We start from the raw sequence: 16388 nt of genomic DNA, 5'->3' as shown, positions 1-16388 counted from the left end.
GGGTTTAAATTGCAGCAAGGGATGTTTAGGTTGGACATTAGGAAAAAACGTCCTAACTGTCACGGTGATTAAGCACTGGAATAAGTTGCCTAGGGAGGTTGTGGAATCGCCATCATTGGAGATTTTTAAGAGCAGGTTAGACAAATACCTGTCAGGAATGGTCAAGATAATACTTAGTCCTGCCATGAGTGCATGGGACTGAACTAGATGACCTCTCGAGGTCCCTTCCAGTTCCATGATTCTATGATAACACCCTGCCAATTACACTGTGCAGAAGCTGGAGTCCCCAGAAAACCTGATCCTTATGGGCTGTCAGAAAAAGTTCACTTGCCTTATTGGGAGTGGTGAGCATTGTATGCTTAGCATGTGCATTCTGTTTTGGTAACTGTTAATAAATAGAGAATAAAGATATTACCGTGTAAGGTTCTTTCACTGGTGAAAGATCGTGCAGAAGAGTATGCCCTGAGCCCAGGATGGGTAAGGGTGGGTTCCTTTCAGCTGGAGCCCATGAAAGGAAAGGTAAATTGGGGTGCCTAAATCAATGGGGTTATGCCTTGAGCCCATGGAAAGGTAAAGGTGGGGTGTCCTAGAGTGTGTGGGTAAAACCATAGGGGGACATATCTGGAAGAACCACAGTTACTGCTCAGGGTGAGAAACCTTATCTTCTTCTTCACGTAGTGTAACACTTTGGGATGCAATTCAGACCAGTGATAGGTTGTGTCACCACTTGTACTATAACCCTGGATGCCCCAAAATGCTTCTGCTACTTGTGGTTCCCAGGCAGGGTCACACACACAGCCAGCATATACTCTGTGTTCTGTGTGCTGTATAGCTCTGATTCAACCACTTTGAATTCAACGATCTGCCAGTAGTTATCACAGACACACACTTGTCTTTATCAGACTTGGTTAATGTTAGCAGGTGACCCCAACACACTCCCAATCCCTAACTTTCCCAAACCCATGTGCTCTGCAATGTTCACTTCTCTTTCAACATTCAGAGGAATAATAAGGTCCATTTGTTACTTTAAAGAGACAAAACCTAACATCTTGCCACATTAACTAGAATTAACATTCACTTTAATTCAAACACAGCATGGCTGGTTTAGATTAAAAGTAAAACAAGTTTATTAACAAAAGAAGAAAGGATTTTAAGCAAGTTCAAGTATAAAAGATAAAGTTAGAAATGGTTACAAGCAAATAAAAATGAAAACACACATCTAGGAGTCTAAAACTTAATTTAGCAAGGTACAGGCTTTGTTCAAGATGACTTTTCTCACCCACGGTACCCCAGCCAGATGGCTGACTACCCTCTCATTCAGGATCTCCTCCAGAAGTCCAAAGTGCTGGTTCCTTTGTCTTCCTAGGTGAAAGAGAGAACTTGGGGTTCTCTGCCCCTTTCTTTCATAGCCCAGTGAACCTTTGAAATGGATTCTTCTGAAGGTTACCCCTCAAAGTAAAGTTTATTCAAGCTGTGCAAAAGGCGACATGGAGTCTGATGTTGAAGGAAGCTCCATGCTGTTCCTCTCCTTCCCTCCCCGCCCCACTGGTGTTTGCTAAAATGCAAATTGTTCTGTTTCTTGCCATCTCCTCCCCTTGCTAGTTTTATGGCCCTGTTTACTGCTAATATGCAAATTAAGGCAAACCTACATTCCTTTGTTTAGGATAGACCTGTTTCGCACCTTTACCTAGGCAAAGCTATCTGGTTTTGAACATGTGCTAGTATCATCATACAGGGGAGTTCATAACTTTACATATAATGTTGCTACTTACATTTCACCATCTTATTGACCAAGATATTATTAGTTTTCAAATGACACCACACTAGGCAAATTTGGTGCAAAGATTAATACAATAGTGTGGAGGGTGTGAATATAGGTATACTTAGGGGTCACAGTGTCACTCTGGGTGCTCCACTTCAGATAACTCCAAAGCAGTATCTTCTCAGGGAGGAGTAAGCTTCAGAATTGGGTCCGGAACTGAAGACAGAACCACACTGCCAACTGCCACATCAGATCTAGAGGCATGGACCAAGACACAGTGCTTGGAGAAGGTATGTATTGAAGATGGTGTAACAGCTCTGCAGATCTCAGATAAAGAATGGGGAAGATTCAAATCCTTGAGCAACTCATCAAAACTGGTGTTTTGATGCCAGCTGAGTATTTGGGCCAGGTGGATGAGCGATTCTCTCTCTCTCTGGAATCTATGTTTCTTTCTGGGGGGCTCAGTGGTCTTTGGAACCCAGAGAATTGAACCATACAGGAATTTTCTTTTGTTCATAGGGGTGTAAATTCCCAGATATCATAATGTGGCCATGGAGTCTTTCAAAGCACACAGGGTCATATCTGTTGCCTCTTAAGACAACTTCAGACCATCAAAGGGTCCTCTACAGTGCTCTGGACCTCTCTTGGAAAGCTGGACAGTTGGAGCCAGGACACCCTGTGCAAAACTGCTGTTGCCATAGAGATGGAATATGCTAAGGTGTCTGCTGCATCTAGGGCTGCTTGAAGGGATGTCCAGGCCAGTAATTGTCCCTAAGCAATGATGGCCTGAAATTGCTCTCTTTGCACCAATGGAAGGTGCTCAATAAAAGCAGTAAATTTTGTCTAACTTGTGTAATTACATTTTGCCATGATCTCCTTGTATTTCACTCTGAAACTATAGGGTTGCAGATGAGTAGGACTTTCATCCAAATAGGTTCAAATGCTCCTGGTCTTTCTCACACAGGGTCACCTTGGTGTGGGTTGCTTCCCTTATTCATCCACCACCAAAGAATTAGGTGTGGGGGGGGAAAGAGGGGGGCTGTGAGAGAATAAAAATTTGGAGTCCTAGGTGGGGACATAATATTTTTATCTGCGTGTTTATAACTTGGCGGTATTGTTGCTGGGGTCTGCCAAAAACTGGCTTTGCTGGATCCAAAAGTACCTCATTGATAGGTAACACAACTCTGGGCCGTGTTGCCAGCTGCAGAATGTACAGCAGCTTATGTTGTGATTCTTTGACTCTTCAAGTGGTATCTGCAGATCATTTGCCACCTCTTTTATGTGGACTGAAATTGCTGGAAATTATCGGCCACAAACAGTGGTGGAGGCATAACCACCCTTATATGGAGATGACAAGGATATAGAAGTTAGAGTGGTAGCCTCTTTATCTGCCCTGGATCCTGCTCCTCAAATATCTCATCCTGAGGAATGGGCCAGGGTGAAGGGGGATTGTGTGTCTCTCTCTTTTCTAGGTGGGCAAGACTTGGAACCTTGGAAACTTGTCTGTATGCCACCCGGGGTCCCAGTATAGCCATTGTGGGGGGCCATATGGGAGAGGAGGTGGCATCTAAGGCTAGTCCCTCTACTTATGATGTCTTTCCCAAAAGTATTGTTTCCCTCTGCAGGTATCAAAGAGTGGCTTCCTGTATGGACAGGTAGGAGAGCCCTGCATTGAGATAGAAGAGACCAAAAGGAGCTCTCTAACATTGTCCCCTAAATGTGTCGTCCAGTGGAGGAGCGCTAGCCAAAAAGGGTGGTGAATCAGGCAGTACCAGAGATAGATGGGAGTCTGGTGATCGAGCGGGTCTTGGTAGACGTTCAAGCTGAGACATTTAAGCTTGTGAGTGGTCTTTTAGGAGGAGGTTCCTTAGGAAGTGAGTCAGAGCTCCTCTTCTTATGAGGTCTCTTGAGTCTTTCCCTTACCAGGGAGAGGTGAGCCAAGGTCAAAGAGATATTGGATCTGCCCAGAGACCAGTGTTCAGGGCAGTTCTCCTCACCTAGCTCTGAAGTGAGCTTAAGGAAGTGCTCCATCATTAGTAGCCTTAATCTCCCAGTTTTTCCTTGCTTTGGATTTAAGGGCCAGACATAAATTACACTTCTGAGGAATGTGTGACTCTCTAAGGCAGCAAATGCACTTGGGGTAGGTGTCACTAATTGGGATAGCTTCCAGCAAGCGAGGTAGCATTTCAACCCCAGTGAGCTGAGTATGCCCTTCCAATGAAGGCAAGACTCCCAGAGGGAGGGGAGAGGAATAAAATGGATTGACTCAATTTAGCTAATTAAAACTAAACTACAACCAGGAGAAAAAAAAAACTTTTAGCTGAGGCAGGCTCAAAGCAGACACACTAAAGCTCCATCTCAAGCCACAGGAGTTGTAAAGGAACAGAGTGGTTTGCCACATAGCCTGAGGGTGGGGCACAAGACTGTGTAGGGCACGTGAGGGCTCAAAGGACGCTGCTAGCAAAAATCTCTGATCGAAGGTGTATGGGGCACATGTGCACCTGAAGTGGAGCACACAGAGACATATTTGAACAACCATCATTTCATCCAAAGGTTGCACAAAGCTTTAAGACACATTAAGTAAACATCACAACACCATTATGAGGTAGTTAGGTAGGTATCCCTGTATTACAGAAAGAAAAGGAGTACTTGTGGCACCTTAGAGATTAACAAATTAATACATTTGTTAGTCTCTAAGGTGCCACAAGTACTCCTTTTCTTTTTGTGAATACAGACTAACACGGCTGCTACTCTGAAACCTGTCATTATGCAAGGCACTGAATTTAGCCGTATAGAGTGGAAATCTGTCAACTTCATGAAAAAACTCATACAGATACAGACAGACATCATCTTCCTCTCCAAAATAAATTTGTTAGTCTCTAAGATGCCACAAGTACTCCTTTTCTTTTTGCGAATACAGACTAACACGGCTGCTACTTTGAAACCTGTATTACAGAAGGGTAACAAAAGACAGAGAGAGGCTACAAGGGCTTGGACTAGGTCACATAGCAAGCCAGTGATGTAATTTTTGAGGACTGTAATGTTTCAGTTATGTATGTGGACATAAGTGTAGTTTCTGCATATAGGCTAAGAAAGTGATTCTGACTTAAAGAGACATTAAAGCAGCTCCTAAAATCTGTTCTGAGCATATCACTAGAAAGGAAAATTGTACCACATCTGACAATAGGCATTTCATCACGGTCTAAATTCTGTATGTTCAGATTAATAAAACTTGTACTACTATCTATAACAGTGCCATCTGATGTCTCCTAATAGTGTTACATGCAAGAGAAGTAGAAATAGAACCCAGGGCCCCCATTTTATAGTTCCCTTCTTTAACCAACAAATCACAGTCCACACTGAAAACAGCAATGACTGGGGCAGGTAAATAGCTGAAATTATATCTATTTCCTACATGTAAAACATCATAACCTCCCTTACACCTAATCCTTGTTTGTATCTGTCAATATTAGATTGTAAGGTCATTGGGGCAATGCCTGTGTGAGGCCACATGTTGAGTAAAGGCACAAGGTAATAGGTATATTATGCTTCGCACATGGCATATAAAATGAAGCCAAATGATCTGAGAGATTTAACAGTATCTCCAGTGGCAACCATTACAAGAGCTATGTGTTTGAAGTTTTCACCGTTAGCCTCCCAACATTTATGTCCCAGCACATATTTTCTTTCATGGCTGGGAATGATTTGTCATATGGCTGTCATATAGTTAAAGTGCTGAATCGCTATAAAAATATATTTAAATGGAAGTGCAATACTGTGAACACTTGTACCCACAAAACCCACAACCGGTGTGAAACTCATTCTATTCAATTCCATACACTCAAAACATGGCTCTGATGTATTCATAATACTTAACTGATTTCAGAGTAGCAGCCGTGTTAGTCTATATTTGCAAAAAAGAAATTTAACACTTAACCATTGCTTTAACTCAGAGTACATGTTCCAAGACCTGTACAAACACAGGTGCCACGAAAAACACTGGGAACACTGTATCCCAAAAATTAAATACTCCAGGGGCCAACATGTGAAACAGTCCCTAAACCATTGTATTTTGCATATGAAGGACTGCACATAAAGGGATTAACCCTTTTATATGTTAACTTTAGGGGCTGTCTATCCAGCCCATCTTATCTAGATCCTTCTGAACTTTGAAAGCAACAACCGCCAGAGTATCTGGAGGAAGGTCAACTGCTAGTGAAGGGAAAAAGACTGTTACAAAACTAGAAGACTGAGGACTAGAGGACCTAGGAGAGGCATCACTCCGTTCCTGCTCTCTTTTCACATGCATCTCTGGGCAGGGACAGGACACAGAGCCATTTACTAGAAGAGAAGACAGTAACTGAAATCAGTAGCCAACACCACTAGGTGAGAGGGCATATAATTGCATTTCAACTACCTGAAAGGGGGTTCCAAAGAGGATGGATCTAGACTGTTCTCAGTGGCAGCAGATGACAGAACAGGGAGTAATGGTCTCAAGTTGCAGTGGGGGAGGTTTCAGTTGGATATTAGGAAAAACTTTTTCACTAGGAGGGTGGTGAAGCACTGGAATGCGTTACCTAGGGAGGTGGTGGAATCTCCTTCCTCAGAGGCTTTTAAGGTCAGGCTTGACAAAGCCTTGGCTGGGATAATTTAGATGGGGATTGGTCCTGCTTTGAGCAGGGGATTGGACTAGATGATCTCCTGAGGTCCCTTCCAACCCTGATATTCTATGATTCTCCTGAGTTAGGCGCTCCAGACACAGCAACCATTCCTGGACCTCCGCAGCCCAGTCTAATTGTTCTGCTTTGCTTTAGACAAATCTTATAAATGCAGCTATTAATCAAAAATGTTCCTTGAGCACCTTATATTTAGATATACTAAACCTAGTTCCTCCCACACTACTCTAAGGGCCCTGCCACAGCCCTGACAGAGTTCCCCTAGCTGCACATTCACCAGGCTGCTGTGCTTGGGTGCTCCTTAGCTTCCCTTTGACTGAGTACGCTATAGCACTACATCTTTTCTTGATCTCTCTGGCAGGATTCTGAGGACCAGACTCTCTTGCCTATTACCCCTTCAAAGAAACGGGACCCTGCAACCCTGTTGCCGTAGGTCTCCAGGACCACTGCTGACCCCCAGATTCCCCAATAGGGTAAGCAAACCATTTCCAATCTTGTGGGTACTCTGCATTTACACTCCACCTCTTCTAGGACACATGGTAGTGGAAGCAGACAGACACATATGCTTTGTAAGACTTTCAAAATCCAATTGCTCTTTACTTTAGCTCGCACAAGAAATAGACAAATCTAGACAAAACAGTACAGCTGTATGCATTTCCCTGTCTCAGTTTCCTCCCTGCTTGAGCATTCTTTGGTTTTAGGTTGGAGTCCAAGGAATCCAGGATCCCTTCTCTTGCACATGGCTTCTTCTCTCAATTATGGAGCCATTCTCCGCTGCAGTCAGGTTCCCTCTTCCTTGGATGGTCCTGCAGTTCAGGAAGACCCCTCTTCCATGAAAGCATGCCTCTCTGCTCCTGCCCAAGCTTCCTTGCCTCTGCGAGTCTCTCCATCCAAGTTGCTTGGGGTACTTCTACATAGCAAAAGACCCCACCACTGTAGCAATTCTCAGAGCCTGGGTCAACTGACTCCCCTCATCAGGTTTTAGAGCACTGAAAGAATAGCTATTCTATTCTTTCAGTGCTCTAAAAGGCTCCAGCCCAAGCGAGAACGGCTACACTGCTATATTTAGCCCTGCAGCAGGAGCCCAAGACCACTGACCTGGGCTCTGAGACTTGCTGCAGTTGGGTTTCTTTGCTGTGTAGACCTACCCTTAATTTCTGTTTTTTTAAGATCCAGTCTTAACACATGATCTCTGTTCTGCTTATGGGAAAATTCCACTGTTCCAAACCCTAGTCTCCACGCAGCGAGGCTGGAAAAAATTGGATTTACCTATGTGACCATCTCATTAAGATTTAACAACTCTCCATTGTCCCTGGTCCAGGGAATATGTGACACAGTCCAACACCATATGGCTCACTCCATATACACTGAGGGATTCAATGATACAGCAATTTCATCAGATCAACCAGAACTCAAACTGTGCAGATTACACAAGTCATCATGTCCTCATCTTCTTTCTGCTTTCTCTTTGCTCTCAGCATGCCTAGAGTTGAGGGAAGACTCCCTCTTTAAAGAAAGAGGCTTTACTTACTTTGGATAAATTCGAAGGAAGCAAGTTGATAGTTTATTAAAACATTTTAATGTCACTATCTCAATCCTTTGTTCTTTAAGGCTCCTCCTTTCATACAGAGTTTGCAAGACTGAATTAAAACCAAAGAGGAGCAATAAGTAGAGACATAGACTGCTAAAGAAAGCCAGCTTTCATTGACAGCAACAAGAAAAGATTCTGCATGGTTGCAAACAAAAATCAGGCACTTACATCATGATTAGTAATTAACTGGAACAGAATGGAAGACACCAACAAGTGATTTGTAATATGTTCCCAAAGAAGAGCGAAAACTATTGGATGCAAAATCTTCATCTTCTGTGGCATTAGACGATGGAAAACATGATCACGTTTAAAGCCTATTTAAAAATTTCTCTCTTTAAATTTGCATTCAGTAGTCGGTTTCATTGTGACAGTGTGTCACATCACAGCTCCATGGATGTTCCATCTGGACAGCAATGACACACTTGGGCCCTGATCTGATTTCACTTGCACTGTTGTAAATTAGAAGCAACTCCCTTAAAGACATGAAACCAGCGTAAATGATACCAGAAAGAGGCCCATAGGCTGTGCGCGCCCTGGAGAACTGAACCTATTTTTATTGACCAGCTTGCACTGCTTTAAGCATCAACAGTTTATTGAGTTCACACTAGCCATGTTTACTTGTGTTCTGAACCATTGCAGTTTTGCTTCCTGCCCATTAAAACTGCTTAAAATGTTCTATCTAAACATTTTTTGGAAAGAAAATGGCTTTTTGACTATGTGGATTTTTTCCCCCCTGCTTTTGTCAACATTTTCAGGTTTATGTAAAAAAAATCAGTTTGTGGGTTTATACAAAGAAAAGTTAATTTTGTTTTTGTCAATTTTTGTCACAAGAAAAAGGTCATAATTTGCCAACCAGCTCCCAATGTCCACTGTACCAGAGTCAAATAGCCTCCTTAAAAGCAGGCATCACTACCCCAGGGATTGGGAAGGTCATGTGGCTGGGGGGAAGGAGGTGGGTCAGGTGACCAACTACAACCGCATAAGAAACAATCTGGGGCTGACAGTATGGAGACAATCATGGGTGGAGACAGGAGCAGGAAAAGGCTGTCTAGAGGCTAAGCCAATCTAGAAAAATCTGCAGAAGGCTGACTGACAAACCAGCTGGGACCTGCAGAGACCAGGCTTTGGGAGAGAACCTGGGAGGGGGTCACCACCCCTAGTGGGCCCAAGGAGGAGACCTAGAAAGAGAGAGACAGTGACAGCAAGTCCAGGAAAAGACAGTAGGAAAGACATAGAGAGAAAGGCCTAGGGAGATGAAACAAGGCGTGTAAGTGGACTTTCTCTGCTTGTCGAACGGTCACCTAACTAGAACGCAGAGCAGAGAGAACGCCTAGAGGTGGTGTGGAAATTCCTCTTCAACTCCGCAGTGCCTCCAGGAGGAGGACTACCAGTTCCAGGGAGGGGACTACTGAGCCCCAGCGAGTCCCAACTCTTGTGATTTTATCACAATTCTTATGTTATTGGGTATTTTTCCAAGAGCCTCCGCTCCTGGAGACTATTACATGAAGCTCAGGTTTCATTAAAAGATATCTAACCCCGATGGTGGCAGAGAAAAGCTTCAGAACATGACTCAAGTGTACCTCAAAGGTCAAAAACCAGAAGCCAAAATGGGGAGAAAAGGTATTTTTTTCTTAAAGTCTCATGATTACACCAATATCAAGATCTTTGACTCATGATTTTTGAATGCTAAAGTCAGGCAAGATTATAACTGGTTCAAAAACCCTGTTTGTGGATTTGTTTTGTTAATTCCAAAAGGAGTGGACTTTGTCACTTAGCCAAACAGCTAAATCATGCCAGTACTTGGAGCTGGAGGACCTGCAGGGGAGTCAGTGAGTTAGCCCAAGGGGAAACTGAGGCAGACCTGTGACCAGAAGCCACTCGCTAACATCCACATCAGTGCTGTTTCACCATTTCAGTTGCAATGCACTCTAGGTATCTACCCCACAATTCCTGTCACCGGTCCCAGAAGCAGCAGATTCTGGGAGAATTCTAAAGGTCACTGGGAAGGTTTCTAAAGGTGGGAGGCAGGGGGAGGAGAAGAGGACTGATCATGCTGGCAGTAAGCTACTGCAGATTGAAATAGTAGCTACACTAACCAGGTATTTAAGCCTTGAGGGAAACAAGTCAAATCCAAATGGTACTTAGCACACACAAACAAACCCTTTGGATACTTGTTTGTGGACATTAAATGTTTATAAGCATGGTAGTGGGGCCACTCAGTTCTTAGCAAGGTAAATTTCTCTATTTTCACAGAAAATGGTAAAATGACTAGTTTAAGAAGTTCCTTTTCATGCTGTCAAGTTCCCAAAGCTATCTGTTTACTAAGACTTTGATGTTAAATATTATCTTCCATTTAAGTCAAGTCTCGTGGACAACATATTACTCTACGGCTAGAATCTTCACTTTCAAAGGAGACCCTGTTACCAAACAGCTATTCTTTCAGTGCTTTGAAAAAATTTCCACAGTTAAACATACTTATCGATTTTTAACACTGATTTTCCCCCCAATGAATGTAGGATTTGAGAGTGTGGGGAAGAAAAACAGGAGAAGGTAAGGGGACACATTCCTAAATAATCATAGAGGGTACAGCCATAAATCTTTAGTGAACAGCTTCCGGGTGTTGCTTTCGTACTGCAGTGTTGCATTGATATCAGGTTTGTCTACAAATTCTATGGCACATTTCTGAATGCCACAAGGAGACCGCTCCAGTTCCAACACTGTGATATTGTTTGGTGACGATGAAACTAGGATGTTGCTTGGAACAAATAGGGTCACTTGAGGACCACGGACTGGCCAGTAACGACCAAGGTTAAAGCCATTGATCCAAATTTGTCCCTGCCAAAAGAGAAACAAAAAAAATGTTTAAGTCAAATAAAAATTATTAAATTAATAGTTTATTTAATCTCTACTATCCTGTGGCCAGGAATTGAGCCTTCATGTTTCAAACAATGAAATACTATATTTTGGTCAGGCTAAAATATGCTGGGATTTAAATCCTGATCAAAATATACTTTAAGAACAGGCAAAACAATCATAGTTCCTTGATTAATTAAAAACAGCATCAACGTTTAAAAATGAGATGTTCAAAGACAATATACCTTTACTAAAAAATGAAGACCTGAAAGCCAAGAAAATAAATTAGCAGTATGCATAAAAGACCAAGGAGACAGAGAACAACTGTGTCCCAGACCAGCCAATACTTCTTGGGAAGCTTGAAAAAGTGACTCTTGGCAAGTTTAACTGGAGACATTTGGGAGCAACAGAATTTCTGAATGCTGAGTTTGTGTCTCACCTGAAGCCATTCTCTGCAGAGCTCTGTGAAGCTCAACATTTTAGTCATCAGGAGTTTCTGGCAAACCTTCCCTTTGGTTTTATTTCAAGAGGGAGCTACATAATGTCTTCCCCTCTCCCAGCCCTGAATTTGCTTTAAGTTTCAGTTTAAAACAAACCTGAAAATAAAATTATATTTGCTTAAAGGTAACTGGTAAAGGAGGGGGGAGGGGACTTGTTGAAAAAGGGCAATGAACAAAGGTCTGAGAGTTTTTGTGCAAAAAAAGTATTTGCAGCTTGTTTTGGATATCAGAAATTCAGATGTTTCCTACCCTCAAAGTCTCTATGGCAACAGAGAACTTCATAAATAACATCACAAAAGAGAAACCTGAGCAACTGTGAAGAAAAAAAGGGACATTTTAGTTAGACTGTTAAACTGTGTTTCCGGTGGGTTTTGTTGTTGTTTGGTTAAAGACAGGTTCTAGTGACCACCAAGACTTACGAGAAAAAATAATACTCTTGTTAAAGTTGAAAGACCCAGACAGTGTCTAGTAATGCGAGATCTCACACAAGCAACTGAGACATCCAAGAAGCCCTCTTCGAAAAAGAGGGATGACTTGACACTGTTGATGTTTCTAACGTAAAAAAAACAAGCTTAAGAAAGCCTTTCAAAATATTTCATCTTTTAAACACATCATAAAGCAGGAAAAAAAAATACCTCCTAGCTCATTATTTTTAGAAAAAAATTCTTTGCAAGTCATCTTTAAAACTGTGACGTTTCATACCATTTCAGTGGAATTGTAAATGGACCCACATTCTCTCAAAACTGAACCTCAGTTCATGAACGTTTTGACTGAACTGGGCTGTTTTGAGTTCATAACAAAAAGGAAAGTTCCACGTGTTTTTGAGGTTTAACATGCCACCCCGCTCCATTCTCTCATGAATGCCCTTTCTGTGTCAGTCAGCTATTGGCTCAGAACACTGGGACTTCACTGGACGAGAAGTCAAAAGGAGCAGGTGAATTAAAGCATCAATTTTTCCCCATATAAAATATCCTTAGCAGTTAAGACTAGGGGAAAAAATATAAGATGCATGGCACAAAAGAAGAATGATGACTAAATAAAGGGGTTTCTATAAGGCATTGGGAAGCTAGGACTTTAACAGCATCGTTGGTGGCTTCTGAAAAACTTAGGGTAGGTGAAATTGCAATTAAAAATTAAAGGCAAGGAAAATGTAGCAAATTCTCTCAAACACCTAGATCATTAGTAGAATATTAAAAAGAAAAAGATTATATTGCAGTTGTGTTTCTGTAAATTCATTTAAAATCTTTATAAATCAATTTATGTCAAATTCATAATTTTTCTCAAAAAGCCAGTAAATTCGCAAATGAGGGTGAATTCAACTTTCCATTTGCCTCTGTGGCCTAAGATCCTAATTTGCTCTGTTCTGCCAAGGTGTTAATAAACTTCAACCCCCAACATTTTTTTTATCAAATTAATCTCATGCTGTGGCTTGTTTTTGTGGTATGCAGGGGGAAAGAAAATATTCTGCTTCAGTGCTTTACTTCTTTGATCCTTTTAGAGTGAAAGATGGCATGAGAATTGCTATAAGTCACTTGTTCCACACACAAGATGAATTCATTACTGTAATGTAAAATATGCTCTAGCTCAATGAGAACTTGTGGGTTGGTGCAGGACTTAGTGGGGGAAATTCTAAGACCTATACAGATGGTCAGATGAGATGATCATAATGATCCCTTCTCATCTTTAAGGCTGACAGTTTACTTCATACAATTTCTTGGAAAATATGAGCTCAAAGGTTAATTTGCAAGGAGCTGTTCTTAAGTTTACAGATCGCGTATGCAGCATGGTTATGAAATCATATGTCCATATATGCCCCCAATCTACTAATTTATAACATCCATATAGACTAAATAATACGTTATACAAAATAAAAATGGAAGAACCAGCAATTAGAAACAGAAAACTTCCTTTATATGACTAGATATTGAACTAGAAACTTCTGCTGAGTTGTGAACAACTATCTCAACTCTGAAAACCCTTTTTAGACCATACCATTAAGTTCTGCAACAGACAGGAGTCTCTAAACTACTGTGATTGTTTTTTTTAAACAAGATACAACACACTTGATATGCTACAACACAGCAACAACTTAACTTTGCACTCGGTCAATTAAAGCCTGTGCAATTTTTTAGGAGTAAATTCAATACCACTCACAGTGCTAGATTGACAGTCTTAGCCTTTTTTTAAACTTTACCTTTATTGTTATTATATAAAATATTAAAACATAATGAAACAAAACATATATAAATACAAGCACAAGCATATAAAGAACAAAACACAACATTATTTCTAAAACCTGGGGAAAAAAACAAAAAACAAAAAAAACCAACCTGTGGAGATCATGCAGGGCATCAATTATTAAAGAGACTAAATAGGTAAATAAGTGAGAACATAACTTATGAGTATTGCAGACTAATATATACTAAACTGCACAAATATGCAATAGTTTCATGAGTAACCAGACATAGCGATTTCAAAATCTCACTCATGATGAACGATTGCTACTTGTTTTCAATGAAGTTTTAAAATTTTATTCATTCAAACTAAGATTGCCCAATAATGGCTATGAAGTATACAACAATTTCATAGCAGAAAACTATTTTCAACTTCTACCAATACTGTATTATTTTGAAGGCTACTGTGGACTTCATAAAAATGTCAAAAAATCCTTACAGGCCTTCATTAACAAATTCACGGTTATGCATATATAGTATACCATGACATTGTATAGGGTGGGTATGTGGAATCTTTGGCCATGATGCTAATTCTACTGAATTTGCAGGAATCTCTCAAATCACATTAATGCAATTCATGGCAAAGACAGAAAGGTTGTGGAAACTACCTAAGAAGCAGGTTTCAGAGTAGCAGCTGTGTTAGTCTGTATTTGCAAAAAGAAAAGGAGTACTTGTGGCACCTTAGAGACTAACAAATTTATTTGAGCATAAGCTTTCGTAAGCTACAGCTCACTTCATCGGATACATTACCTAAGAAGCTAAAACCTAAGAAGCATTAGGTTTTGGCACTTTTAAATGGTTCTGTTCCAAACAAAAAACCCTGGATCTAAGTTCATCTAAAATTTGAGAGTTAGTAGATTTTGGAATCCAAATCAGAATTTAGCAATTGGCCTGTGTTTTGATTTGTGGGATAAACAAAAGATCTAGAACCTGTGAATGGCCTGAATTTTGAAGAGTGAAAAATGAAGATCCACATTTTCTTTTATAAAGACACGTCATTGGGGTCACTCTGCTTCCTTCTTTGAAAACATATCACCCTACACGCCCTTCTCCAGGTGCGAGATTAGCTCCAAATCAGCAATCAGCAACTGGTATACCTGCATCCATGCAAACCCCAAGTGTTGCCAAGGAAAGCCATGACTTGCACCAGTTGCCTGTGTAACCCTCAATCCATGCAAATCACAGCTTTTCTTGACGACAGTTAGGGCTTGTGCTGGTGCAGCTACACAGGTTGCTATGGCTGAATCCCAAGATAGCTGGGGCTTACCCAGTTCAGCATTAGGCATCTCCACTGCTCCAGTTTCCCCTCTCAGAAACCCACAGGCTTGTAGGCTGCTGCAGTGCTCGCATGCAGGAGTCTTTACTGCGTTGCAGCACTGAGGTGACTTCGCTCTCTGGCTAAATCAGAGTTCACCACTTCCGGAGCATCAAAAACAAAGTCCAGTGGCAACTCACAGTCTTCTGCCCTACACTCTTTCAGGTCACAGCAGTTCCCCCCGAGGGTCTTAGGCAATCTTCAGCCCTTCCACTAGGCTCAGCTTCCTGCCTCTAATTAATCTTCCCAAATCCCATAGTAGCAGCATAGAAGGGGACTAATGCCCACCTTCTCCCACAGATTCCATCTTATAATTGGGTTATTTGTCCTTGGTCACTCAAGCTCTAGTCTTGTCCTTCTGTTTTCCCCAGGCCATATTCCTCCATAAGCCTTCCTCTATCTTCCCCTGTATATAAACCCCCTTCCCAGGTTTCAGAGTAGCAGCCGTGTTAGTCTGTATTCGCAAAAAGAAAAGGAGTACTTGTGGCACCTTAGAGACTAACAAATTTATTTGAGCATAAGCTTTCGTGAGCTACAGGAATGGAAATACAAGAAAGGAAGACAAGGAATGCATCCGATGAAGTGAGCTGTAGCTCACGAAAGCTTATGCTCAAATAAATTTGTTAGTCTCTAAGGTGCCACAAGTACCTCCTTTCCAGGGTCTCTCAGCTGAGTCTTCTCCCAGCAGGCTTCTGCTCCCTGTACTCTCGCTTCCCAGGCCCTCTGCCTGGGAGTTAGGGGGAACCTTCACCCTGCACATGCTTTCTCCCCATCTCCACTCTCAAAGTGGGCTATTGGCTCTCCTTATGTACTTTGGATGGTCAGTTGACTGCCACCCCCAGGACTCATTCCCCTCAGTTAGGGAGAAATTCTGGGCTTGTCTGCACACAAGATTGTACTACTTTAACTATACCAATATAGGTAAAGCGATAAAGAACCTTGCAACCCGACCTAAACCCACCAGGAACCAACTACAAGTGTGGGGTTCGGGTTGGGTTGGAAACCAGCCCACACTCTCAGGCTTGGGTCAGCTCCGATCACTTCCTCCTGCCTGCAAGGTTGGCATGGTGGCAGCTGCATGCCCTGCTCCTGCCACCTGACGGCTCTGTGTGCTGCCAGGTAAGAGGCGCTGCAACTCCTTGTCACACTCACTCCACAGCATACAGTCAGGTGGCGGCCAGCAGGAGCAGGTCACGCAGCTGCTGCTGCACCAACCCTAAGGGCAGGAGGTGGCTGGCAACAGATTGCAGGCCCGGGATGACCCCAAGCCCACACGACAGCACTGACACAGATTCGGGAGCGGGATGGAGTGAGTGTTGGGTGTGGGTCGGGGCTGAAAATGACTTCACCCTTTTGGATCAGGTTTGGCTTGGCTGTGCTCAGGTCGGGTTCAAGTCCAGGTCAGGCTTGAAAATTAGGCCTGGGCAGACCTCTAAGGTGGTACAACCCCTCTAGCA

General features: G+C 42.2%; 1 protein-coding gene and 2 long non-coding RNA genes across 7 annotated transcripts in view; all 3 read right to left on the bottom strand.

Moving 5' to 3' along the window:
• Nucleotides 1-1103: 1103 nt before the first annotated feature.
• On the bottom strand, nucleotides 1104-5631 carry LOC122458915. The gene is made up of 2 exons (XR_006279243.1): nucleotides 4708-5631; nucleotides 1104-4385 (listed from the first exon to the last, which is right to left on the bottom strand). It is a non-coding gene; the product is annotated as an uncharacterized LOC122458915 (long non-coding RNA).
• A 2344-nt stretch (nucleotides 5632-7975) lies between these two features.
• GLB1 (galactosidase beta 1) overlaps nucleotides 7976-16388 on the bottom strand; it is a 78664-nt gene continuing 70251 nt past the window's right edge. For all 5 annotated transcript variants that reach the window (XM_038389875.2, XM_043508853.1, XM_043508852.1 and 2 more), the window contains one exon: nucleotides 7976-10864. In XM_038389875.2, coding sequence (XP_038245803.1) covers nucleotides 10604-10864 — 261 coding nt within the window. In that variant the 3' untranslated portion in view covers nucleotides 7976-10603. The remainder of the gene's footprint in view (nucleotides 10865-16388) is intronic.
• LOC122458914 lies at nucleotides 13846-15361 on the bottom strand. Its single transcript, XR_006279242.1, has 2 exons — nucleotides 14382-15361; nucleotides 13846-14224 (listed from the first exon to the last, which is right to left on the bottom strand). It is a non-coding gene; the product is annotated as an uncharacterized LOC122458914 (long non-coding RNA).

The sequence above is a fragment of the Dermochelys coriacea genome, chromosome 2 (genome assembly GCF_009764565.3).
Source record: "Dermochelys coriacea isolate rDerCor1 chromosome 2, rDerCor1.pri.v4, whole genome shotgun sequence".
Classification (NCBI taxonomy): domain Eukaryota; kingdom Metazoa; phylum Chordata; order Testudines; family Dermochelyidae; genus Dermochelys; species Dermochelys coriacea.
The sequence above is the reverse complement of the archived record's forward strand: the minus strand, read 5'-3'. Positions and strand labels throughout refer to the sequence as shown.